Source organism: Eublepharis macularius, chromosome 1 (assembly GCF_028583425.1).
Source record: "Eublepharis macularius isolate TG4126 chromosome 1, MPM_Emac_v1.0, whole genome shotgun sequence".
NCBI classification, from domain to species: Eukaryota; Metazoa; Chordata; class Lepidosauria; order Squamata; family Eublepharidae; genus Eublepharis; species Eublepharis macularius.
The window spans coordinates 149,760,159-149,786,192 of NC_072790.1; the positions used below are offsets into that span (position 1 = coordinate 149,760,159).

At 40.9% G+C, this 26,034-nt stretch overlaps 1 protein-coding gene across 2 annotated transcripts in view; it reads right to left on the bottom strand.

The window, feature by feature from the left end:
• Nucleotides 1-169: 169 nt before the first annotated feature.
• Nucleotides 170-26,034, bottom strand: part of ARID4B (AT-rich interaction domain 4B) — a 185,219-nt gene continuing 159,354 nt past the window's right edge. For both annotated transcript variants that reach the window (XM_054976567.1, XM_054976559.1), the window contains 7 exons: nt 25,129-25,213; nt 23,696-23,888; nt 20,328-21,521; nt 18,159-18,260; nt 17,411-17,626; nt 10,549-10,695; nt 170-1,519 (listed from right to left, as the gene is read on the bottom strand). In XM_054976567.1, the coding sequence (XP_054832542.1) occupies nt 1,389-1,519; nt 10,549-10,695; nt 17,411-17,626; nt 18,159-18,260; nt 20,328-21,521; nt 23,696-23,888; nt 25,129-25,213 (2,068 nt within the window). In that variant the 3' untranslated portion in view covers nt 170-1,388. The remainder of the gene's footprint in view (nt 1,520-10,548; nt 10,696-17,410; nt 17,627-18,158; nt 18,261-20,327; nt 21,522-23,695; nt 23,889-25,128; nt 25,214-26,034) is intronic.

Below are 26,034 nucleotides of genomic sequence, written 5' to 3' on the forward strand. Positions count from 1 at the left end.
TTTCTTAGAAAAGTCGAATGTAAAGATTCTGATACTCTAGCATCTACCAACAGAAGGTTTGAAATTCTTACATGTTGTATTGCCAGAAAAAAGAAAAAACATGCCAGCCCCCATAAGCCCCAGCCAAAAAAAGTACACAGAACTACAATTAAAACAGCAAAACAATCTGTACAATAAAGTACTGTGTATTAACAGTGCCAGGTATTAAATAGCTCGAATGAACACTTTCGCCATATACAAATGTCTTACAAAGGTGTGTAATTAAATACAAGTGCCAAACAAGAGAGGGCTTGGGATTCATACAACATAAAATCAATAGAAGTGGAAATAGTTGAATTGATTTGGATTTTGTACAAGGCATTTTAAAAAAAGTAATATCTACCACTCAGTTAGCTATTTATATTATAAACAACTATCCCTTTGTGGCAATGTTTTTCTCAGCAACCATGAATTATATTAATGCAGTTTACTCCTTCTTGAAGACCTCTCAGTTGTAGCTCATAATAAAATAAGCATTACAAATGAAATATTTGTTGCTTTAACAGAAAAGAAACTTTTACAAGAAAACACAAAAATATAAGTGTTATAATTCATTATGAATAAATATACACTTTAAACTGGCTAAATACAATCTTTATACATTAAGATTTAATACAGTTTGTTAGCCATTTTCTTCCTTTTCACAATGTATTTTTATCAAAATTAAAAAAAATACTGATTCATAGAAAAATGGCAAAGTACAGTAGTTTCATTCCAATTCATGGGTTATTAAAACCCACTGTAACCTATTTAGCCTAATTCAAACCTGTAAACATTAGTTAGCCTTTTAAACAGAACCCTTATATTTGGTTATCAGGTCTGGTGAAAAAAATCCTATTAATGGCAGGTTTGGAATTAAATTACATGTGCTTAATTTGTACAATTATAGCCACTGTAAGGTGACTTAGTTAAAAAACAATTAGTTGTAAAAATGAAAATAGGTTCATTTTTCCTAAATAATGGAAAAATATCAAATGTTCCAGCTTCAACAAAGTATCAGGGACTATGTGAACAGCAAGTCATTTAAACATATCTATTAGGCCTATCCAACAACTGTATGCTTACGGTATTGATTCTACAGGCAGTGAATAGCCTCCCTTTGCCACAGGGGAGAAGGCCTTCAGCTCACTCAACATACAATTCCCAGACAAGTTGGAAACAATTATTGCTTGAGGAAAAGCTGCTTGTTGTACTTTTTCTTCTTAAAAAGTGCACTTAAGTGCAAAGTTAGCTTGTCAAGAAATTTTTTAAATACAAAATAGTGCTTGTCTGAAATTTGTGCCACTGTGCAGTATAAAAAGTGGCTCTCAGCAGCCATTAAGTGCAAAGTGCTTAGGCAAGTCTTGCTGTCACCTGCACTCAACTGACATTCCATTTTGTGATGAACTGGACATGGATGGATCTGCTAAACTTAACATAACAGCTGCTGTAATGGAACTGGAGGAAGGTGAGGAAGAGGATGATGATGTGGTAGCAGCACCTGTAAGATAAGAGTGCAGAAAGATCAAATATTATTTCTTCATTCTAGTCACTTTTAAATTTAGTTTAGCTTTGTTTTATTCCAGAGAGGTAGCAGCGTTAATCTGTTGCAGAAAAAATAAACAGGAGTCCAGTGGCACCTTAAAATCTTGCAAGATTTTATTCTATTCAAGCTTTCATAGATTAGATATCACTTGATCAGATGCAACGTAATGGGCCCTCATTACTCAGACATTTTATTGTATGCTGCTCGACAGGCTTTTTAAAGGGGGGACAGATTATAAATTCTTAAGTAAATACAATATCCTCTACTAAAATTGTTACTGAAATGAAATAAAATTTGGGTCATGTATTTGCATTCTGCAACGAGCTTCAAAGTACTATCTCGTAATGTAATGTAATTTATTAAAGCAATTTTAAGGATACTGAGTGGCTTTGCTCAACATGAATGAACACATTTGAAGAAGGAATATTTCCTGTATTGAAGCATCTTCTGTTACTACTACATAAAGGTTTTCATAAAGAGCTTTGTGATGGCAAATTCTTTGTAGCTGTCTAACTGTACCATCTACTTTGGGGTTGGATCCACTGTTTCTTTGAATGGGGTAAGATCTCAGAACTGATTTTTAGTGCCTTTACGCAGCACTGTCCCCCCGGCCTCCCTGAAAAGTCACTGTTGAGGGCCTGAGCATCTTCCACCCCTCCCTCCTTTATTCTGTTCTAGTGAGTTCTCAATTCTAAGTAGTAGTGGGGAGGGGGTCCTTCTTGGAATGCTGGGAAAAGAGAAGGTAGAGAAGAACCACTTCAACATACTTGCTGTTTTCATTGAAGCATTTATTTATTTAAAAAATCATATTCTGTTCTCTGCTGTATCCAGAGTAGGCTAACAAAAACAAACTCTATACATAAAAAAACACCAGATAACAAAAATAATTAAAATAACTAAACAGTTAAATCATCCCGCACAGCTAGAGTCCAGCAGACTCATTACAAATTCACTGGCTGCTAAATGCCTTTGGGAAAAGTATTTCATGGTGTGTGAAGAACAGCCACAGAGGACTTTCTCTGGAAGTATTCCATAGGTTGGATGTTACAACTAGAAAAGCAAATTTCTTAGCTAGAGTAGAATAGGCTTGCAAGATCCAAGGAATCACCAAAACTACCTGACAGGCTGACCTAAGTCAGTGCATTTGCTGTTAACTGGGAAGAGGGTCCTTCATTGGATCCAACATTAGTATTTTTGAAGGGGTTTGGCTTTGAGACTGAGTTGAGTTACAAAGTAGCAAATTCCACTGAAATCTATTCCACATAATGCATCTAGGTCAAGGGAATACGGCAAGACAGTGAGCCAAGCTACAAATGACGAATTACATGAGGACTGCACGTGAAGGGAGTCACAATGTTAGATGGGAAGCTGAGTTTTAAAAGAGATCAGAAGGCTTTGTCAATTCCCCCTCTGTACAGAGCTGAGGTTATTAATTTCCTCTTCACCTCCTAGAATGGGAGGTGAAACTGACAGAGCCTTGGGGAGGCAAAGGGGAAATTAACACAACCTCTGAGGACAGATCTCCCTGGCTCTGTAGAGAGGGGAAATGGCAAAGTCCTTGTGTAATTCGTCATTTGTAGCTTGGCTCATAGTTGCTCCAAAGATCATTTACTAAATGGACTTACATTACCGAATCTGTGTTCAAATAACTGCTGTCTCCCAGCTCAGCCTCAGACAGTGAAAATGAAGGATGGCCACGTTTGTGTTTTGGAACCAGCATCAAAATAGGTGGGCCACAGTGTAGCACATCACTGAGAGATGGACATTGCAAAGCAATTTTAGTCCTCTGATGGTTCTCCATGAAGCAAGCCAGGCTATGGTGCATACCTTATTGCTAGGTATGCAATAACATTTTCCTTGATATTCAAGTCTTTTGTCACTTGCGTGTTGACCCTGATTATTTATGAAAACTATTACTATAAAAATTACAGTGTTTAGGGACATTTGTCTAAGAACATAATGATTTGGAAATCTGTAACTGGTGTCTAGATACTTTGTTACTGATGTCTAAATACTAGATAACAGAGTTGCGCTTACCGTAACTACTGTTCATTGACGTCTTCTGTGCAGACACACATGGGACTGCGCCTGCGCAGGCCTGCCGACCGGATTTTTCTTTTCTAGCAAATGTCCACTAGGGGGCACCCGTCTGCCCAATGCGCCTGCATGGCTTTTCCCGCCTGAGCGACATTGGGCGACGTCGCCCCCTTCACCCTCAGTTTCTCCTTTGCCGCCTAATGCCCTCTCATTATCAGAAAGAACACAGCAGGGTAGGAGGGAGGGTTTGTGTGTCTGCACAGAAGACGTCAATGAACAGTAGTCATGGTAAGCGCAACTCTGTTTTCACTGTCCGTCTTCTGTGCAGCCCCACATGGGAGACTCACAAGCCACTTACCCAGGAGGCGGGCATGTGTTCTCATTGAAAAAGAGACTGAAGCACTGCTTGACCAACAGCAGCCTCTTTCCTTTCCCACAAATCTAAAGCATAATGCTTAGCGAACGTGTCGAAAGACAACCACGTATCAGCCCTGGAGATGTCTTGCAAGGGCACTCCCCTAAGGAAGGCCGCAGAAGAAGCCTGTGCCCTAGTGGAATGAGCTTTCACTTCCAAAGGACATGGTAATTTAGCATGTAAGTAGCAAGCCTTAACAGTCTGAGTAACCCAGTGAGAAACTGACTGAACTGTAGCAGCTTTTCCCTTCCTCGGCCCATAGTAGCAAACGAATAGTTGTTTGGCACATCTAAACTGTGAGGTATGTTGAAGGTAAAATAAAATAGCCCTTCTCACATCCAAGGAATGTGAGGCCCTTTCAGAATTATTAGCAGGGTCAGGAAAAAAGATAGGCAGGACAATGTCTTGTGAGGTATGAAACTGAGTAGAGACTTTGGGTCTAAAACGGAGGTCAGGTCTCAGAACCACTTTATTTTGATGGACCTTCAAAAAGGGAGGATCCGATCTTAGGGCCGCCAACTCGCTAACTCTACGGGCAGAGGTAATAGTGATCAAGAAAACCACCTTACAGGACAGCCATTTTAATTCACAAGTAGCCAGCGGTTCAAAGGGCGATTTCATAAGCCCCGCTAATACTACTTGCAGAGAGCACTGAGGAACAATTTCTTTAACTTGTGGAAACATGTTATTTAACCCCTTCAAAAAGGATTTCGAGAGGCTGTGGGAGAAAACTGTTTTCCCATCTATCTTAGGGTGGAAGGCTGAAATGGCCGCCAGATAAACCTTAACAGAGGAATTAGAGAGTCCCCCGTCCTTTAGAGACAGAAGGAACTCAAACACAGATGACAAATGGCAATCCCAAACATTCACTCCTTTGTCATTAGTCCAGGCTTCAAAACGCTTCCATTTAGCAGAGTATGACCTGCGAGTAGTGTCCCTACGTGCATTCAGCAAAATCTCAGCTACTCTGTCAGACATCCCTTCCGACCCAGAATGTGCCAAGCAGTGAGGTTCAGTTTGGGTAGGTCATGATACCAAACCCCTTTGTCGGACAGAAGGTCTGGGTTCAGAGTGAACCGATAATATGACCCTTGTGAAAGCTGCATGACATGTTGGAACCAAACTTGTCTGGGCCAAAAGGGCGCCACTAGAATTATGTGAGGCCCATCCCTCTGAACTTTGCTGACGATTCGAGACAACAGTGGGAACAGAGGGAAGGCATAAAACAGGTGCCCTGTCCAGCATATCTGAAACGCGTCCCCGAGGGAGTGGCGACCTAGGCCTCCCCTGGAGCAAAATCGTGGGGCCTTCTTGTTGTCCTCCAACGCAAAGAGGTCTATGTCTGGGAACCCCCAGTCCAAAAAGATGGCGTTCAGTCTGCTATGGTCCATTCATAATTGTCGGACCACATACGACTCAGTTTGTCTGCGATCACATTTGTGGTGCCAGGAATATGGACCGCATGAATGAACACGCATCTGTCCATGGCCCATTCCCAAATCCGAACGGCCTCGTCGCAGAGGGCCTTGGAAGTAGTGCCCCCTTGCTTGTTCAGGTAGAACATCGTGGTGCAATTGTCCGTGAGTACCTGAACGGATTTCTGCTGCAGCGTGTCTGCGAACACGATAAGGGCATAACGTACCGCTCTCAATTCTAGCAGGTTAATGTGATCTTCCCTTTCCTGCTATGACCAAACCCCATGTGCCCTCAGGGCCCCACATTGGGCTCCCCATCCTATCGTGGAGGCATCAGTCGAGATTGTGATCTCGGTTTGGATGGACCCAAAAGCAATATCACCAAGGAGATTAGTTTCACTAAGCCATCATCGTAAGGCACGAAGAATCCCTCTAGGAATGGAATATCTCTTGTTCTGGGATTCGTGTTCAAAATTATGAACAGAGAGGAACCACAGTTGGAGAGGTCACATATGCAACCGGGCCATAGGGGTAACTGCTGTAGAAGAGGCCATAAGGCCAAGCAGCCTCTGGATAGCAGTCACCGACTGGAACCTACATCTCAAAAAGAGATTCGCCATCCTGCCAATCTTTAATGCACATTCCCTGGGTAGAAAGCCTCTATTTACATCGCCATCCAGTTCCATACCGATAAACAGTATTCTCCTGGACAGGTAAGATTAGATTTTTTGAGGTTAACCAAGAGCCCTAACCGGGAGCAGGTAAGCATCACCTTATTAATTTGGGCCAGAAGTGCATCAGCAGAGGGTGCTGCCAAAAGCCAATCATCAAGATAGGGATAGATTGTACAACCTTGTTCTCTCAAATATGCAACTACAACAGCCATACATTTAGAAAAAACTCGGGGGGCTGTTGACAGACGAAAAGGGAGTACCTGATAATGGTAAGCCTTACTGTTACAAAGGAACCTAAGGTACTTCTTATGATTAGGACGGATGGCAATATGGAAGTATGCGTCCCTGAGATCCAGGACGGCGAACCACATGCCTTCGGGCATTAACTGGAGGACTGTATTTAAGGTAAGCATTCTGAACCGTTTAACGAGAACAAATTTATTCAATTCTCTCAGGTCTAAAATGGGTCATACACCTCCATCCTTTTTGTCTACGAGGAACATCCTAGAGTAAAAACCCAAGAGGGGGTCCTGAGGGAGTACCTCCTGCACGGCTCCCTTCTCCAGAAGTGCTACAACCTCAGTCTGCAACTTATCAGAAGAGGATTGTACTGCGTGGTCAGGAAGAGACAACACTGGGTAAACATCAAACTGAATTTTATAACCAACTGTAACAATGTTAAGCACCCAACTATCACTGGTAATCTCTGCCCATGCCAAGGCAAACTGAGCCAATCTGTTTCCAAACACGACAGATTGTTCAAATTCTAGTAAGAACTGTTTAGGTTGAGTTGCTGACTCTTTGGCATCGGGGCCTTGTTGATTGCGACGTGGGTGGTAGCTAGGTCTCCTGCGCTGAAAAGAGCTCGCAGGGGGCTGGAATTGCCTGTAGGAACCATAACGTGGATATGGTTGGTATCTCTGCTGTCGACCACGATTACCCTGCGAGGAACGATACTGGAATCGATTCTCGGTGAATTGCCTGGTTGGGAGAATACCGTAGGAACAGGCTGTCAGACGATCTTTTCGTTTTTGCGACAGGTAATCATCCGTTCTCGATGAAAATAGAGATTGACCTTCAAAAGGTAGATTCTCCACTTTGTTTCGTGTCTCGACAGGCAATGCAGTTGTGCAGAGCCACGAGTGTCTGCGAAGCACGATCGAAGATGCCAATGCTCTTGCAGATGTATCAACTGTGTCGCGACCAGCATTAATTTGTTGTCGTGACAGTCGTAAAGCCTCATCCATTATTACTTTAGCCAATACTTCCTGGTCAGCAGGAAGTTTTTCCATGAAGACCGCCATGCGATTCCACAGGAAAATTTGATAGGCTCCCATGATTGCCGAGTAATCAGAAATTTTGAGCATCAGGGCAGCAGACGAGTATAATTTCTTGCCCAATGAATCCAGCTTCCTGCTTTCTTTGTCGATGGGTACGGCATGGGACCCTTGGCGCTGACGGGTCTGCATCTCCTCTGTAATGAGGGAAGAAGGCGGTGGATGTGCAAAGAGGTACGTACAGACGTCATCTCTAGTTTTATATAGAGCTTCTAGTATACGAGATGTCGGGTAAACAGATGCCAGTTTTTCACAGATTGTGGTAACGATTTCCACCAAACCTTCAGTGAACGGGAATGCAATGGTTGGAGGATCCCCAGACTGGACATACTGCAGAATTTTATCCTTCGGTTTCGGATCTACAGCCGAAATCTCAATGTCCAGAGAACGGGCCATTCGGACCATCTGCTCAGTGTAGAGCCGGTAGTCTTCCAAAGGTGAAATACGACCAGTCCCAATAATGATGTCCTCAGGCGATGGGTCAGAAGGAGGGCTAGGGCTTGAATCTTGACGAGGCCCAGGCTGTTGGTAAGGTGAACCCCGTCCGGGAGAACCATAGCGGGAGAACTCACTCCGAGGGTCACCCCAATACTCTCTGCCAAAAGATGGGGAATAGGATCGGTGAGACCCTGCATAAAGGGAACCTTCCCGTTCATATCCACTCCTAGGCAAGTGATAAGGTAGATTCTCTCTACCAGTATAGTCACCAGCAGACCACTTATGGGCCACAAGAGGCGGAGCGTCGGGCAGGTCACCCTCATCAGCAGAGGAATGGCATGACGGAGAAGACAGGTGCGGTGAAGGAGTCTTGGGCTTCTCCCAGAGCACCTCGTCAGTTTGGACGGAAGTTGATTGTCTGTGCTTCGACTTCTTTTTTGCCATCTTCTCACCATGGGAGGCTAAGCCACGGTCGATGCTTCGACTCCGGTCCACCGGATCCGGTGATGCTAAGGTAGGCAACGGACCCGAAGCCTTGGGTTCCGACCTGGCACTAGTCTTCGGAGCGAGGCTAAGGCGAGTCGACTCCGTAGGCTTCAGAACCGACGACTTTGGAGCCAATCCGGTCGAGATGTTTGGATCCGATGAAGTCCTCTGCACCTTCGGAGTTGGCGTGGAGGGCGGTTCCGACCTCGTCGGAGACTTGGAACGGTGTCGTCGCTTCCGAGTCGGATCCGACTTCGGGGGATGTTTGCGATCCAAAGTGGAGCCCGAGGCGTCTTTCGGATCTGAGGTCGGAGTCGGAGTTCGTCGGAACCTATCTGGCGAGCGGGAGCGAGAGGTGGAAGTGGAGCTATGAACAGATTGTCCAACCACCGCTGGGGGGTTCAGCCGTCCCGCTCACTGGCGGTGGCCCCTGAGGGGCATCCGCGGCTCCCGACGCCCGCATAGCCCTTCTCCAAAGCAAGGCATTCAATCTATTCACCCTCTCAGCCCTGGCCTTAGGCGTGAACCGTTGACAATGCTCACATTTCTCGACGATGTGTCCTTCACCCAAGCACTCGAGGCAAACGGAATGGCCATCCGTTCTCGTCATTTTCGTCGAACAGGTCGAACAGCGCTTAAACAGCGCTTTCTCCGCCATCCTTGGAAAAAAACCGAGCGATCTCTTCACAAAATGGCGTTTCTTCACAGCGGACAGCTAGATCTTCACCGGTCGGCGGCAAAGAAGAAACTCAGGGTGAAGGGGGCGACGTCGCCCAATGTCGCTCGGGCGGGAAAAGCCGCGCAGGCGCATTGGGCAGACAGGCGCCCCCTAGTGGACATTTGCTAGAAAAGAAAAATCTGGTTGGCAGGCCTGCGCAAGCGCAGTCCCATGTGGGGCTGCACAGAAGACGGACAGTGAAGTATTTGTTTTATTGCCACCTGTAAGATCAATGTTTTGTTAATCTATGGATAAGGTGCAGAGCATTCAATTCCTCCCTGTCAATCAATGCATGAAAGGTAGGAGAGCATCTGTCCCTCCATTTATTGACCAAGCGTTTGCATCTTCTTCTTTTTTTACAGACGTTAGCTTCCATGACTTCTCTCTTTTTCACTCAGAATACAGAACATTTCTTATCCCTTTCATGTCTCCAAAGAAGGGACAAGTGTGTGGCACAAGAGGCAACAATGGGAGTTTTGAAAACAGATATGCTAGTGCTTTCTAAACAGCAAACAATAGCTGCAGAAGGGAAAGATTAAGAATACAGCTGTTTATGTGTGTTGCTTTATCCTTTCAAGATGCTGAAAATGGTGCAGGGGAAAGGGTTAACCCCCATACCCCTATCTGAATTTGGGGAGGGGTTGAGGCTCAATGGAAGAGCCTCTGTTTTGTATGCAGAAGGTTCCAGGTTCAATCCCTGACATCTCCAGTTAAAAGTACCAGGCGGTATTGATGTGAAAGACCCCTACCTGAGACCCTAGAGAGTTGCTACCAGTCAAAATAGACAATACTGCCCTTGATGGACCATTGGTCTTATTCAGGATAAGGCAGCTTAATGTGTGGGTCTCCTGCAATTACTATTTTGCATGTTTAAAAACTGTTTATGGATCTCCAGTCATCATACCTAGTTTTACATTGAGATTTGTAGGGAGGAAATGTCCTTCCTGTACTTTTCACACTGCTTAAACATTATACTGACAGTTACTGAGCATGAGAAAAACAGCATCATGTCACAATGGGGTGGGGGAGAAATGTATTGATATTTAAAGGGTAACTAATTCTGAAAATATATGTTTGGAAATTAAGTCCAACATATGTAGTCATTTTTATCCAAGCGTTTTCCTTAAATGTATTTTGGCTTGGGACATCTATATTACTTTAGAAACTACAGTGTAGATGAACAGTTACATCCAATAAGTTGTTTCTAATGCAAAATCATTTATGACCAAAGTATAAGACTTTGATCCTAAATCCATTTTCTTGGAAGGATGCTCTACAGAAAATTAATCTTAATTCTAAACTATTAAGATTCAGAAAGGACTGAATGAGATTTATCCAGCATTCACAAAACTAACATTCACAGAAGACCGAATGTTTTAACAGATGTCCCAGGGTCAAATGCTGATCTTACTGATACTGTTCAACTTTTTAAAATGAGAGAAAAGTTTAGGCTTAATTACTTACTTTCCCGCTCTTTTTTCTTCAAACGCTTTCTTCTTCTGTCAATAGAAGCTACTTCAGATTTTAAAGACAAGTAGTGTTTCCTGATTTCTTGTAACTTTTCTTGAAGGATTGTTATGCGCTCTGCACTGGTCATATTTTCCAAGTCAGCTGCATTTTAAACAACATGTTAGTCTAAGCCAAAATATTAATTCTTCTTCTTTATGAAGAATAACATAAAAATGAATTGCCAGAAGGAAAAACAGATATAGCATCATCATACCATTTATATATTTCATATTAATTTTTTTTTTGAAAATTTTTTTATTGGGTTAGGATCAAATGTTTACACATTACAGTCAATATTCCCATTTCCCAATTTCTAACCCCCTCCCTTTCCTCCCCCTTTTTGTTGACTTCCAACAGTTTTCCAACCCTTTGTCCCTTTTCCCTTACTCCTTTTAATCTCCTCTATCTAACAAATATATATTCTCCCTTTATTCTAAGCAATACTTCTTTAACTATTTTTAATACTCTGTACCCTGACTATGAGTCCCATTTTCCATAATGGATAAACAATTTATCCCATTTTTCATTATTTCACTTTCAAATATTTCTATATATCATAAACTATGTAAACCATACATTCATATAAATCAACCAGTTTAACTTATACTCTATATGTTATTCATTCTATCTTCTTTCTATTTTAGTTATATTTGTTTACATTAGTATTTCTATTCCCCTTCAGTAATAAGTCTATATATGATATCAATCAATTTGACTCATATACAACTTCAAATAAACATATTCAGTTTGGTACACTGTACGGAATCAAAAAGAAAATATTATTAGTTAATCAATCCTTATAGTTAACCCTTATGATTAATTATTTTCTATCAATATTCTATTTATTATTCTATATATATCAATCTAATATCATAACTGCTTAGAAATTCTCTTTTACCTCTTCTCCTCCCCGGTAAAGTCACCCCCCTCTACATTTTATTGTACTTCAGTAGTTCTCAAACTGCCACAGTTCTCCTCCCACCTCCCATTTCTTCTCCAAATATTGTTTCAGCTTCTCCCAGTCTGTGTTAAACTGTCCTGAGTCCAGGTTTCTCAATTTTCTTGTCATTTTGTCCATTTCTGCCATATACAGCAATTTGTGGATCCAATCTTCAATAGTTGGCACTTCTTGTATTTTCCATTTTTGCGCATACAAAAGTCTAGCTGCTGCCGTCATGTAAAATATCAACGTCCTATGATGGGCTGGAATTCCTTCCATTCCCAAGTTTAGTAGCAGGAGTTCTGGGTTCTTATTAATTTGAAATTGTAATATCTCACTCATTTCTCTTATTATTTCCCCCCAGTACTGCCTAGCTACCTCACACGTCCACCACATGTGGTAGAGGGAGCCCTCATGCTTCCTGCATTTCCAGCATTTATTAGAAGTGTTCAAATTCCCTAGCGCAATCTTCTTTGGTGTCATGTACCAACGGTAAATCATTTTGTAAATGTTCTCTTTAATACTAGTGCATGTCGTTGTCTTCATTGTAGTCTTCCACAAGTATTCCCATGCCTCCATTGTTATTTCTTTGTTGAAATTTATGGCCCATTTCACCATTTGTCCTTTAACTATTTCATCCTCAGTATACCATTTCAGCAGTGCTTGGTATACCTTAGATATTCTTTTCTTGTCCTCTTTAAGAAGGGTCTGCTCTAGTTCCGAGTTTTCTGTTCGTATATCTCCCTTTACAGAGTCCGAGTTATATAAATCTCTAATCTGTCTATACTGGAACCAATCATAATAAGGTGATAGTTCCTCCTGAGTCTTTATTCTGAGTTTAGATTCTTCAGTTCTAGTTATTTCTTTATAAGTTAGACATTGTTGCTCATTATCAACAGCTCTCGGATCTATCACCTCATATGGAACTACCCACAAAGGGGTTCCTTCTTCCAGATAGATTCTATACTTCTTCCAGATTATATATAAACTTCTCCGTATATAGTGATGCAGGAACATCGAGTTCGCCTTTACTTTATCATGCCATAAGTATGCGTGCCATCCAAATATTTTTTTATATCCCTCTAGGGCTAGTAATTTCTTATTCTTTAGCGTCATCCACTCCTTCAACCACACCAAGCAAATTGCGTCATGGTAAAGTCTTAGATTGGGCAGTTGCATTCCGCCTCTTTCCTTTGCATCTTGTAAAACTTTCATTTTCACTCGAGGCTTCTTGCCTGCCCATACAAAGTCTGATATTTTCCTCTGCCATTTCTCAAATTGCTTAGAGTCACTGATGATTGGTATTGTCTGTAGCAAAAACATTACTCTTGGTAGCACATTCATCTTAACTGCTGCAATCCTTCCCAACCATGACAAATTTAGTCTGTTCCATTTAATCAAATCTCTCTCTATCTGAGTCCATAGTTTTTCATAGTTGTTTTTAAATAAGTCTATATTCTTAGCAGTCAGTTCGATTCCCAAATATTTCACCTTACTTGTTACTTCACAATCCGTTATTTCCGTTAACAATTGTTGTTTCTGCTTAGTCATATTTTTGCATAGTATCTTTGACTTCTTTTTATTAATATAGAAACCTGCCAAATCTCCGAACTCCTTAATCTTATCTATCACTTTTGGCATGTTCTCCAATGGGTCTTCTACAATTAACATTATGTCATCCGCAAATGCTCTGACCTTATATGAATAGTCCTTTATTTTAATTCCTCGAATTTTTTCATCTTGTCGTATTTGTATCATCAGGATCTCCAATACCAAAATGAACAGCAGTGGAGACAACGGGCAACCTTGTCTTGTTCCTTTACTTATAATCAATTTCTTAGTCGCTTCATCATTCACCACAATTGCTGCAGTCTGGTCTCTGTAAATTTCCTTAATTGCTCTAATGAATCTTTCTCCCAATTGTAGCTTTTCCATAGTGGCAAACATAAAGTCCCAGTTTAAATTATCAAACGCCTTTTCAGCATCAACAAAGAAGAAACCAACCTCTTTGTCACAACGCTTGTCATAATATTCAATAGCATTAATCACTGTCCTTAAATTGTCTCTGATTTGTCTGTCTGGCAAAAAGCCTGCTTGTTCCTCCTCAATGACTTCCGTAAGCCACCCCTTCAGTCTTTCCGCCAGTATCTTCGCAAAGATTTTATAATCATTGTTAAGTAGCGATATAGGACTGTAGTTTTTCACATTAGTCAAGTCTTGGCCTTCTTTGGGGATCAATGATATATTCGCTTCATTCCAGGTATCTGGAATCCGCTGGTCCTTTAAAACTCCATTGATCACCTCTTTTAGGAATGGTGCCAGTTCATTGGCCATTACCTTATAAAATTTCGCTGTAAGTCCATCTGGCCCTGGCGCCTTTCCTAGATTTGCAGATTGTATTGCCTTGTTTAGTTCCTCATCTGTTACTTCACTGTTCAGTTTATTTCTCCAAGCTTCCGAAATTACTTCCGGAAGCTTTTCGGAAGCTTTTCGGAAGCTTCCGAAAGTTTCATTTTCTCCAAATATAACGCTATTGACTCTTTATTTACCTCTTTCTTATTATACAACTTAGCGTAGAATTTGTAAAAGGCTCTACTAATGGTAGTCTGTTCCAAATACGTTTTATTATCTTCGCAAATTCTATTTATTATTTTCTTTTCCCTTCTCTTCTTCAGTTGCCATGCCAAATACTTCCCAGGTTTATTTGCACCTTCAAACGCTTTCTGATTCAATCTTTTAAGATTCCACTCCAATTCCTTATTATTCATTGCTGTTAACTGTTCTTGAAGTATTTTAATTTCCTGATATAATTTCTTTTTCCCTGGTCTCTTTTTTAACTGTATTTCTTTGGCTTTTATTTTCTCCTCAATCTCTTGTCTTTTCTCCTCTTTCTTTTTTCTTGCTCTACCATTTAAGTCCATTAGTATGCCCCTTATAACCGCCTTATAAGCGTCCCAAACTTTGTCAGTTGGTACTTCTTTATTTACGTTGTATTGTATGAAGAACTTTGTCTCTCTTCTCAACATCTCCATACTCTCTCTTTCCTGTAGCAAGTCCTCATTTATTCTCCATGCTTTCCTTTTTCTCCTTTTCCCTAATTTCCACATGATTGGATTATGATCTGAGCCTACCATCGGCATTATTTCTACCTCCTTAGTCCATAACGCTAAGTCTTTTGAGGCCCAGATCATATCAATTCTTGATAGTGTACAGTGCCTTGCAGAATAAAAAGTAAATTGTCTACTTTTAGGATATTCTCTTCTCCATACATCTTCTAAAGTCTCCTGTTGTATCAAGTCAAAAAAAAGCTTTGGTAATAGTCCTCTTTTCTTTTGTGCAGTTGTTGTCTTTTTATCTAATTCCAAGTTCGTCACTCCATTGAAGTCTCCGGCAAGAATTATCTGGTCGTATGAAAGATCATCTAGTTGCTTCCTCAAATCCTCAAAGAAGCTTTCCTTTGCACCGTTAGGTGCATAAACTCCGACTACCAACACTCTCTTTAAGTCCCAAATACATTCCACTGCAATAAATCTGGCTTCCACATCTTTCATTACAAATTTTGGCTGTAGCTCCTCTTTTATGTACAACACCACTCCCCTTTTTTTTTTATTGGAGGCCGCTACAAATTCTTTGCCCAATTTTCCTGATTTTAAATATTTTACATCCTGCTTTCTGATATGGATCTCTTGCAAACAAACAATGTCACATTTTTGTTTTAATAGCCAGTGGAAAATATTTTTTCTCTTATTCGGTGAGTTTAGTCCATTTACATTCCAAGATAAAACTTTACACTCCATACTCATAGTCTTGTTGGTAAGTCTTTTTCATTGTCCCTTATAAATCGCTCCATCTCTCGCTCAGATCTGATGCGCTTTTTGGCCCCTCCAAACTCAAAGGACACACCTTCTGGTAACTCCCATCTGTACCTGATTTTCATGTCCTTCAAGATCTGAATTAGCACTTTGTATTTTTTCCGATCTGATAACACTGACCTGGGTAATTCCTTCATTATGATAATCGTCTTGCCATCAATCTCCAATGGATCTTGAAACTGTTTTGTCACAATCTTCTCTTTCATATTTCGTGTCGTAAACTGCATAATCACGTCTCTTGGTAATTTCCTCTGGGTTGCAATTCTCGAGTTCACACGATATGCCACATCTAGGATAGCCACAACTTCCTCCTCCTCCTTCCCCAGGTATTCAGATAACACCTCAGTCATCTGTTCTTGCGCTGATTTTCCTTCCACTTCTGGCAAGCCACGAAAACGTAACTGCTTCTCCATGTGTTTAGTTTCTGCAACTGACATTCTCCCCCTCATCAGTCTCATCTCTGTTTGTTGTGTGTCTGCTAAGTTCTCCATCGCGTCTTCTACTGTTTTAACTCTCTGCTGCGTTCCTTGTAGTTCACTTTGTATTGTTTCCATACCTTTTTTCACTTCTGACAGCTCCGATTTTACTGTCTGTGTAACCTCTTTAACCTCTTTAATCAACTCCAATTTCGTGTCCTTAAGTTCTTTAATCACATCTAAAAGTTTTTTATCCAGGTTTTCTATTGCCGATTGCCACTCTTTTTTTGACATCGTGGGGCTTGCTTTGGCTCGCTCCCACGAGTCTGCTCTCTTCCTTAACTCCGTGGCGTAAAATTTAATGTCCTTTTATTTCAAATGTCCCGGTCTTCTTACAAAAATTAAATTTTAAAGAGTCCAAAATGTCGGGCGTCTTTTCTCTATGGTTTCTCTATGATTTTGCAATCCAAGATGGCCTACTTCCTTTTCCGCTGAGGCCGCGACCCTTCCCCTTTCAAAGATGGCGATTCCCTTCTTCCTGCCCTCCAGCAAGGGCCGCTTCTCTCCAGCAACTCTATTGTTGTTACGCACTTCCTGTCTCCCGACTTCCCACAGTAGGTCTCGCGATGGTGTCTTTTTCTCACAGCTCCATAACCGCAAGTATTCAAAACAATAGTCCAATTCCTTTAATAACTTCTTTAAACTGAGTCTCTTTTCAAATACAACTCTTGCCGAGTCTTCCCCTCTTTATCGTTAGCCTGTTGCAGTTTGAAAATCTACTTTTATTCCTCTCTGCTTTAATCAATCTGTCCCGTAACAGAAGATAGTGATCTTTACCTTCTCATTCACTTTTCTCGGGTTGTAATCGCTGTTTCGATTTTAACTTCTCCTCTCCGTTTCTTCCCTCAATCGAAGCTTGGGTATGTAGGTCTTATGCCAGCCGAATTGGCCCCAGAACTGCCGCAGAGATTGTAGCCGACCCGTCGCAGGGTGGGACCTCAAGGATCGGGAGGGGACCCGTTGTGTAGAGCCCCCCCTCGTCCGAGATCTAGCACACCCTAGGGTCTTGAGCGTTCTTTGCCTGCTCTCCGCCTGAGAGCAGTCGGCCGCGGGCTATTTTTCCCCCGCCGGCCACTTAAAACGGCAGTCCGGTCAGCTCCGCAAATGGAGCTGCGTCAGACCTCCATGAAGCCCAAACCGGAAATCTATATATTTCATATTAATGACGGCTGCTTTTACACGGCCACGCGCCTAGAAGATCATGCAAAACTCATGGCATAAAAGCATCTTCCTAGCGCAATTTCCCGGCACGATCCCGTTTAATGGCGCTTTTTCTGACATCATCAGGCCATTAAAGGGGATCGTGCCAGGAAATCATGCTAGGAAGATATTCATGCCATGAGTTTACGCGATCTCCCAAGGCACGTGTGAAAACGGCTGAAGTCAAGTGTATGCAAATGACTAGAAGAGCCAGGAGCATCTAGTTTGTTTCTTAAGGATTGCAATCCTTCCCCTAGCAAAATTCTTTTCCTTGTTCAACAGACACAAACACAAGAGAGCAGAACAAAATACAGGGAAGATACACTTACACATTTGGAAACTCCATTTGTAAAGTTTTGGCAAACGATTATTCTGTTCTTTAAGATCTGAATCCTTCTCCCCATTTTTCCCACATTTTGCCGGAGACTGTGTTCTTGCTGGAGATTTGGATTGCTGAGACTTCAGTCCTGTAGAAACTGATTTTGTTGGCTGAGATTTGGCAATACTTTCCCCAGCAGAAAGTTCTTCACTATCACTGCTGTTTGCTGAAGAAACACACAGAAATACTCTGTATAGTTTTAGTTGATTCCTAAAACACTCAGAATTGCTTTAGGTGTTTGTTTCATTTTATAAGTAGCATTTTCTCTTGAAGAGAGTAGCATTTTGAAGAGGAAAACTAATCATCATCTGATCACCATGCGGTAAAAACAGAATGACAACTTGAACTACACAAATGGAAATCTTACACAGTTCCTGCATAGGTAAGTTAGAACGTGACTTGGACCTGGCAGGGAGAAGGGAAAGCAATCACGTAATCTGCTATGGTCTAGACAACTCTTCAAAACCATGTATCTATACAGAGGTTATATACCAATATAGTCATATTCTTCACTTAATATTGAAAATGTTTACTCGTGAAGCACCTAGATATTAAGTTTCAAGTTTACAAAACCAGGCACCTAACTGGTGCAGCAAGAAATTTAATATACTGGTCCATACAACTGAAACTGTAACTTCCAGTTTCATGTATATAATTTATTATTCAAGTTTTGCTATGTGCCTAGTTGCCATACTTACTACTTTTGCTCTTCTTTTTGTTGTTCATGACAGGTGTTTTGTGACTTCTTTTCTGCTTTTTTGAGGATCCACCTCCCTGGACATCTTTAAGCCTTTTCTGACCTGTACAATTTATATTTAAAAAGCAGTGAATATTAGGAAGAACAAGATATTATACACTATGTATTTTATGTAGTACAGACCACTTATATGTGGTAATTGCATAACACAGAATTTACTTTAAATGCTTTAGTGACACTGGCTGCAATTCTAAGAATATTTCCTGGGAGTAAGCCCATTGATTGAAATTAGACTTACTTCTGAGCAGACCTCCCATCATCTGCTTCTTGGTTCCATGTAAATGCTTTAAAATAAATAGGGCAAGACTTAAACAAGACCTAAAATGTAGGATTGCCAGCACAAGGCTGTCAACAGGTAGGAGACTTATCTGAGTTGTGGGGGGCATACAAGAAATGTAATGAAACTTCTAGTAATGTTCTGATATCACTCACTGTGTGCCCAGAAGTGATTTCAGTGTGTCACTGGGGATGCTGTAGCGTTTGGACAAAACTCTATGGTTTAACTATAGAGTTTTGCCCAAGTGCTACAGTGCCCCTGGTACAGCACTGACATCACTTCCAGGCACACAAGGAGTGACATCAGCATGTCAGGGAGCTGCCTGTCCTTCCCCCCACCCCACCCCAGCTTTCCTGCCATTTTCCTTCTGCTGCCCAGGTAAGCAGTGTCAGGAAACATTTGTGGCATCCTCCGCCACCAGAAGGAACATGACAAGCCTGTGCCTAAGGCAGAATACTATATGTACAACCCAGGCTTCACTCACTGTTTTTGCCTCAGATATCATTACTAGAAAAACAAAGTACTACTCTATTTAAAAAGCATCTGGCCAGTGAGCTACTAGGGGTGTGCAGCAAAAAAAAATCGGGTTTTCCACTTTGGGAAAACCGAACTGGGAAAAAAAATGTAAATAAGGGATTTCTGAAGTGGCAAGCCACTTTGGGAATCACTTATTTAACCCGCACTGGTGTGCTCCGTAAAGATTTGGAGCACACCGACAAACTTCCCCACCCAGCTGCTTATTTCACCTGATGGGGGAGTTTTTCTCTTCCCTCTCCCATTGGAAGATATAAGTGGGGGGGGGGGTAGTTTAAATCCCACCGTCTTCAGCTGCCTGGCGGGGAACTCCCCACCAGATAGCTGATTCGGGGGTTAAAATGTCCCTTTCTGTGCCACTGCGCAGCGGCACAGAAAGGGGCATTTTAACCCCCGAATCAGCTGCTTGGCAGGGAGTTCCTTGCCAGGCAGCTGAGTCAAGTCGGCGGGGTTAAAATGCATTTTAACCCCTGTTTGGCGGCATTTTAATCCCCAAATCTGCTGCTTGGCAGGAAGTTCCCCACCAAACAGCTGAGTCAAGCCAGCGGGGTTAACATGCCCCTTTTTGTGCTGCTGCAGAAAAAAAAAACAAGCTGTCCAACAAGCCAAAAATAGTTGACAGTGACAAGAGAAGAAATATGCTGCCTGATTCCATCTTCAGTGACTTGCTCTACTCTTTAGCAACAGATACAAACTGTGTCCTTACCAAAAATTATAGTTAATACTGTGCTGAAATTACTGAAACAATTCTGTATTTTCCAGTCCCATGAACAGCTATAATTTATTAGAGCATAGTTATTAAATTGTATTTTGGGATTTTAGAACTTTCAGGAGATCTAAACATTTTAGCTCTTAAGTGTGAGTTTAAATAAAAATACTGGGTTGAAACCAAAGATAATTTTACACTCATGTAAATCACTTCTACGAGTGGAAGCGTGTGAGTAAGTGTGAGACTGTATCAATTCCCCTTCCTGCTGGTGCTCACCAACTCCCTGCAATGCAACTTCTGGAGGAACAGTAGAACCTCCAAGAACAACATGAGAGGAATTCCCTCTGCAGCAGTGACTGTGTGCAAATAACCCCCTTTTCTTTTTGCAGAATTGACTTACATTGGCAGGAAATCGCTTTGGGACTCAGACATTATATTCTATATTTTGAGCTTTACAGCTTCTGTAGACTTTAAGTCACCAACTAAGACATCTGAATACAATATGTATTCAAGGGGACCCTTGGAAAGCTTGTAGAATCCAACACAGTATAATTTACAGCAGAAGTATATACTAAATGACACATTTATACCTTTCTCAGTGTGTTCTGGTTGATTGCTGCTGCTGGAGCTTACACTGGCATCAAAACCTGTAGGAGATATATTTCCTTCTGACTGAAGATCCTGCAGTTCCCCGACAACACTGTCCACTTCAATTGTGCTATCTGTTTCACTCTTGATACTTCGTACCTCTTCTTGATTTGGTGCCAATGTGTCAGAAACAGATACACTGGATTGATGTCTACTTGATTCTGCTGTAGTGACAGATGGTGGTGATTCAGGTGTGGTTGGAGGAGTGTTTAGCACTGAATTACTGCCACTACTTGGGAATTCAACTTTCTTGTCATTCATTTCAATTGTTTTCTCCTCAACAGATTTGGTATCTGAGCTGAGAGGCAAAGGCCTTTCAACTTTACAACTGGACAAAGAGGTCTCCTCTTCTACCAAAGTTTGCAGATGCTCCTCTGGTACAGCATCCTCTGGAGAAGCATGTGGTGGAGAAGCTGCTGCTTCTGTGTCAGAATCTGAAAAAAGTTCCTTGAGAGTTTTTTTAGGCCACTGCCCCTGAATACTAGACCATACATCTTTCCGATCTTTAGCTCTGGTAGTTTGAAGCCTTTCATCAGAGTTAGTTAGGAGTTTTACTCTCTTTTCTGCCGCTTCAGAGAAACCTGAATAAAAAGCATTTGTCCGTAAAGATTTCCTCTTTTCCTCCAACCCATTATACTTCTTTGTCGGTGTGATTTTTAATTTTTTCCCCTCATCTTCATCTGAGGAGCTGTTGCTGCTGTTCTCTAAACTAAGCATGTCTTTGCCATTTGTTTTGTCATCCTTAATACTAGGTGACCCAGTTTTTAAACATTCTTCTGTGACACAGATCCTCCGTTTACCACGTTTTGCTGGTGGCTTTGTCTTATCCACTGCTTCTTTTTTTACCTCTTTCCTCTTCTTGGTGGTTTCATTTTCTCCATCATAATCAGTATCATCTGATAGCTCTGCCTGTTCTTTCCGCAATCTTTCTGGAGATCTGGATATTGGTTTAGAGACTGTGGCATCTGCCAGGGTTTTAGTCTCTTCTGGAAAGGAAGAGTTGTTCTGCTCTTTTGGACAGAGTTCATTATTTTCTTTGCTCACATTCTCATCATGAGGTTCTTCCTTACCATTATTATGTACACTTGGAACACTTTGGTCATCATCTTGCTCACTTTCATCAGAACTTTCAGAAGCTATTATTTAAAAAAAAATAAACATTGCATGCCACTATTGTGATCTCACTTCCAGATATATTACAAGTACAGTGATAAACAATATTTATATTTTCTACTTCACATCTACTTCATGTGTTTACATTTATTGTATTCGAAGGACTAATGATTTCTGTCATTATTCAGAAATTGAAAACGTTAATATCAGAAATCTAGACTGAAAGGGAATTAATGTGTTAGAATTTATAGTTGTAAAGAAGCATTATTAGGTCATGACATATGCCTGCACATAATTATAAAAATTACATGCATCTTGACATATGTAACATCCATCAATTTAACGATTATTTTAGATGGCTGCATTTGCTTATGTCAAAGGACTGACAGGCTTGATATTTGCCCATCTTCAGTCCAGATGTATGATGTCGGCCCCTTTCTAGCTTTATTTATTTTTTAAAAAAAACTTTTTTAATGGAATCTCTTACTTTTAAGTCTTGTCTCAGCAACCCCCCAAATCACCCCTCCATTTTTGCATCAAAATACTACTTGCCACTTCTTGTTAATGGTAACTGAACATTTGAATATTATTAATGAAAGACTTTATATGAATATTACAAGTAAATATTATTCTAAGATAACGTAGATAACTTGCAAGACAAACCATGAAACAGGCTCAAAAATGCACAGAGACAAAGGGTAATGAGAATTATTCTGTAAGTGTTTTGTGCTGGAAGGGCTATAACACAGAAATATATATTCAGAGGACAATACTGGATAAATGCCAAATGCAGAGTTACTAAGAAAGAATGGGTGGGGAAGGAAAACCCAGGACCGACTGGGAGTTAAAAATGGCCCCAGAAAGAAAGAGAATCTGCCCAGCCGATACCACTCGAGCCTTCCCAGGTGCTTCCTTTCTCACATGGGCCTTGGCTAGGCCAGGTACCTCCTTCCCTGCGCCACCTGGGGTGAGAGCTGCTGACTTGTAGCAGTGGTTGTTGCCCACCTCTCACTGGGCGAGGACTGCCCTTCACTTGGGGCAAGGTGTTCCAGTGAGGGGTTGCCCCCCCCCCCAGGGCCACTGGCCCACCGCAACCTTTTCAGAGGTCTTAAATGGCCAATCCACATATGGCCTCAAAAATAGCAACACAACTTAGGAGAATGCTTCTATTGTGAGAAATAACAAACTGATATATGTTATGGACCATGACCAGTATTTTAACAAAGCCCTCCTGGTCATTTCCATGTGCACAAAGGCCCTTTAGATTTTATTTTCCAGAAAATCAGTCCCTTACATCACATGGCAAATTGCTTTTCAAAGCAAGGGAGGTTTCATGGCATTCCGCTGTTCAAAGAAACTCAAAACTTTCTCTGGGTATGGCACGAACCCTTGGGCACACATATGGTAACTTTCCAGATTCTCACCCAAGACTAGAACCTAGAAGTTGCTTCAGCAAGGAACAGAACCACTTGTAAGAGGCTGTGATTCAACAGAATTTTAAAATAAGACAAGAAATGAACAGCAAATCAAAAATGTGTTGCTGTGCCATCAAAAAATGAAATATAGCAACCCTTGATTAATAAGTTTCACAGATTCAGAGTTGTCTTCTGCCAATGAGAGAACGTTTTCATGATCAGAAACTTGGGGGGAGTGGTGATTTTGTAATTTCCCTCTGCAGACCCCAAATACTGCTCCTGGATGACTCCCAACCTCCAAAATCTTACTAGTAGTGAATAATGAATAGTCTACTTAAGAAACAGAGTAACTGTGATAGGGAAGAGCAAGTTGCAATGTACTTCATGGAGGTGAAACGATCTTCTAGGTAGCTAAGCAACAGTAACATAAAATAGGAACATCACTCTTCAGGCACTGAACTCTAAAGTCATATTAGGGTGGTAGAAGCATGTATATTAATAATACAAAAATTATAGACACACTATAAATAACTTTCTAAGTTTAAAAAAGAAATGCTCATTTTGTGCAACTCTCTATTTAATGGTTGCTTTGTTCTATCAGCTGCACAAAGGTGTCCTCAAAAATTTCCAGCCCATTGAAAACAAACACAACAGCCCTAATACAAATTCCTGCCTGCAAATACTTTTGCTAGCTGTTGATGAATACGGACTACCAAATATCTCCTACTTCTTAAAGGAAAAAAAAGACACAGACAATGAATTAGAAAGTCTGTTAACACTACCTTGCAGTCCGTTAAGGAGGGAAGCAATCTCTAAAGATTTATTTGGAGTTGATTCAGAGGTTTTGGCTTCAGTGCTGTCTGATTTGGATGCCATCTCAGGTGATATACTGGCATGAAAGGGTGGCTTTGATGAGCGGCGCAATTTAAATGTTTTAGGAGAATATTTCTCATCTTTCTCTTTGTCAGCTTTATTCTAGGTTAAACAGGGAAAAAGCCATTATTTACATTCTGTTAATTAACCCATAACAATTTAGGAGTTCACTATGCAAAAGAAAGCAGTCAGAGAAAGAGATTTTTTTCTGTCATGGACCCTTCAATGTCCATCACAGAGATTATATTAGCACAAGGGGAAATAATGGCATATTTCATGCAATGTATCACATAAGAAGTAGACAAGTTATTGGAAAACGAATGGAGCTTTTCTTCCCTAAACCCTGCTAATGAAATGTTGCCTTTATTAAATAGTGCATTGCTGCAAAATGAATAAATAAATAATAAAACATCCTAATACATACCTGCATAAGAATATTTACAGTTTTGTCATTGTACAAAGTCCTTTCACTGATCTGTATTGAATCACACATTCCTAAGACTTGAGCTGTGCAATTCTGAGAAGACTTAAAAAGGGCTTAGAAGGATATAAATCTGTTTAGACGTGCACTGAAGGTCACTTTCATTTTCTTAAGGAGTAGTAATTTCTACCATTTCTCCTTCCCAATGCTAACCCCTATTTGCCCCAGGAACAAAATTGTGAAAGCCTCAGATTGCTGCAGCAGGAGGAGAAAATTGGCCCCTTAAGAAAATGTAAGTGCCCTTGTCTTCAGAACTATATGCTAATATACAGGTCCCTTTCTGTCCCATAACAGAATCTTATGCCTAAATCAGCATTCTGTGCTACAGAATTCATTGAGAACCTAAGTCAATCAGACTAGAGGTGGGCAATTCTAGGTCTTGTGTAGTGTGTCTTAAAGGGAACTGCAGTTTCTTTATACAGCTGGCACTGAGATTGGTCACAGTGTAAGCCTAAATATACTCAAATTGTTTGCGTTCTTAATTTACTTTCCTTGTTCTGCTTTATGGATAATACAGAGAATTCGCCTGTTTTCTTATGTTGGAAATCATGCATGTTAGTTCACTAACAAAACTGGGCCAATAGACAGTATTACAGTGTCTACTTTTGTATTCAACAAACCAGAAGATAGCATTCATTAATGAATATCTGATATAGAAATATTAGCTTTGTTCTTCACAGTCAGCAGAAGGATCTTAAATTTTGACTCTTGGAGATACATTATGTACAGATAGAATGTAAATATGAACTCTATGTCCTTATTTCACTGGATCTCCCTTCAACAATAACACAGAGAAGTATTGTGTTCTCTTCTCCCTCTTTGCATAAGAATAAAATTCAGCTGTAGTCCTTAGTGAGCTACCTTTATTTTCTTTCGATGTTTTATTTTTGGCACATTTTTGTCAGCTGGTCTTACTATCTTGTCTGCTTTTATCCATTCATCATACCTATGAAGAAATAAAATACATACAGTTACATTATGGGTAATATTCAAAGTGCAGTTTTTAGGAAGACACACTATGATTTACAAACCCGTCTCTCTGCTATAGATGAACATTCTTTCAATATTCAGGATAACAACAAGAATAACTTTTAGCATTTATACTTCAGAGTTCCCAAAGCATTTTGTATACATTATCATACTGAAGCAACAATTCATTCTGGGAGGTTAGTGTTTATTGTCCCCCTATTGCTTAGGAATTAAGGTAGAAAAGGCCACCTAGGGAATTCAGTGCTTCCTGATGTTAAGCTTACTCTGCTGGTCACTATGCTACACTAAATCTCTTCGTATTTTTGCAATTTAGCATTTGTATATACTTCTTAGAAGAATCACAGAATGAGAGGCGCTTTAATCAGGTTCTTCTCCTTCTATGACTTTGTTATGGACTGGCTCTCTCCCTATATATGGAATATGCTTCAATTGGAAAGCCACTTAACAATAGTGGAAAGTGATGGAAAAACAAGAGAAGAGTGAATTGTACCAATTTTCATATCAAAACAAGTTCTGAGAGTAAGAATAAAAATACAGCATTATCAGCAGGGCTTTTTTCAGCTGGAACGTGGTGGAACAGAGTTCCGGAACCTCTTGAAAATGGTCACATGGCTGGTGGCCCCGCCCCCTAATCTCCAGACAGAGGGGAGTTTAGATTGCCCTCCACGCCACAGTGCGGAGGGCAATCTAAATTCCCCTCTGTCTGGAGATCAGGAGGAGGGGCCACCAGCCATGTGACCATTTTCTCTGAGGGCGACCCACTGAGTTCCACCACCT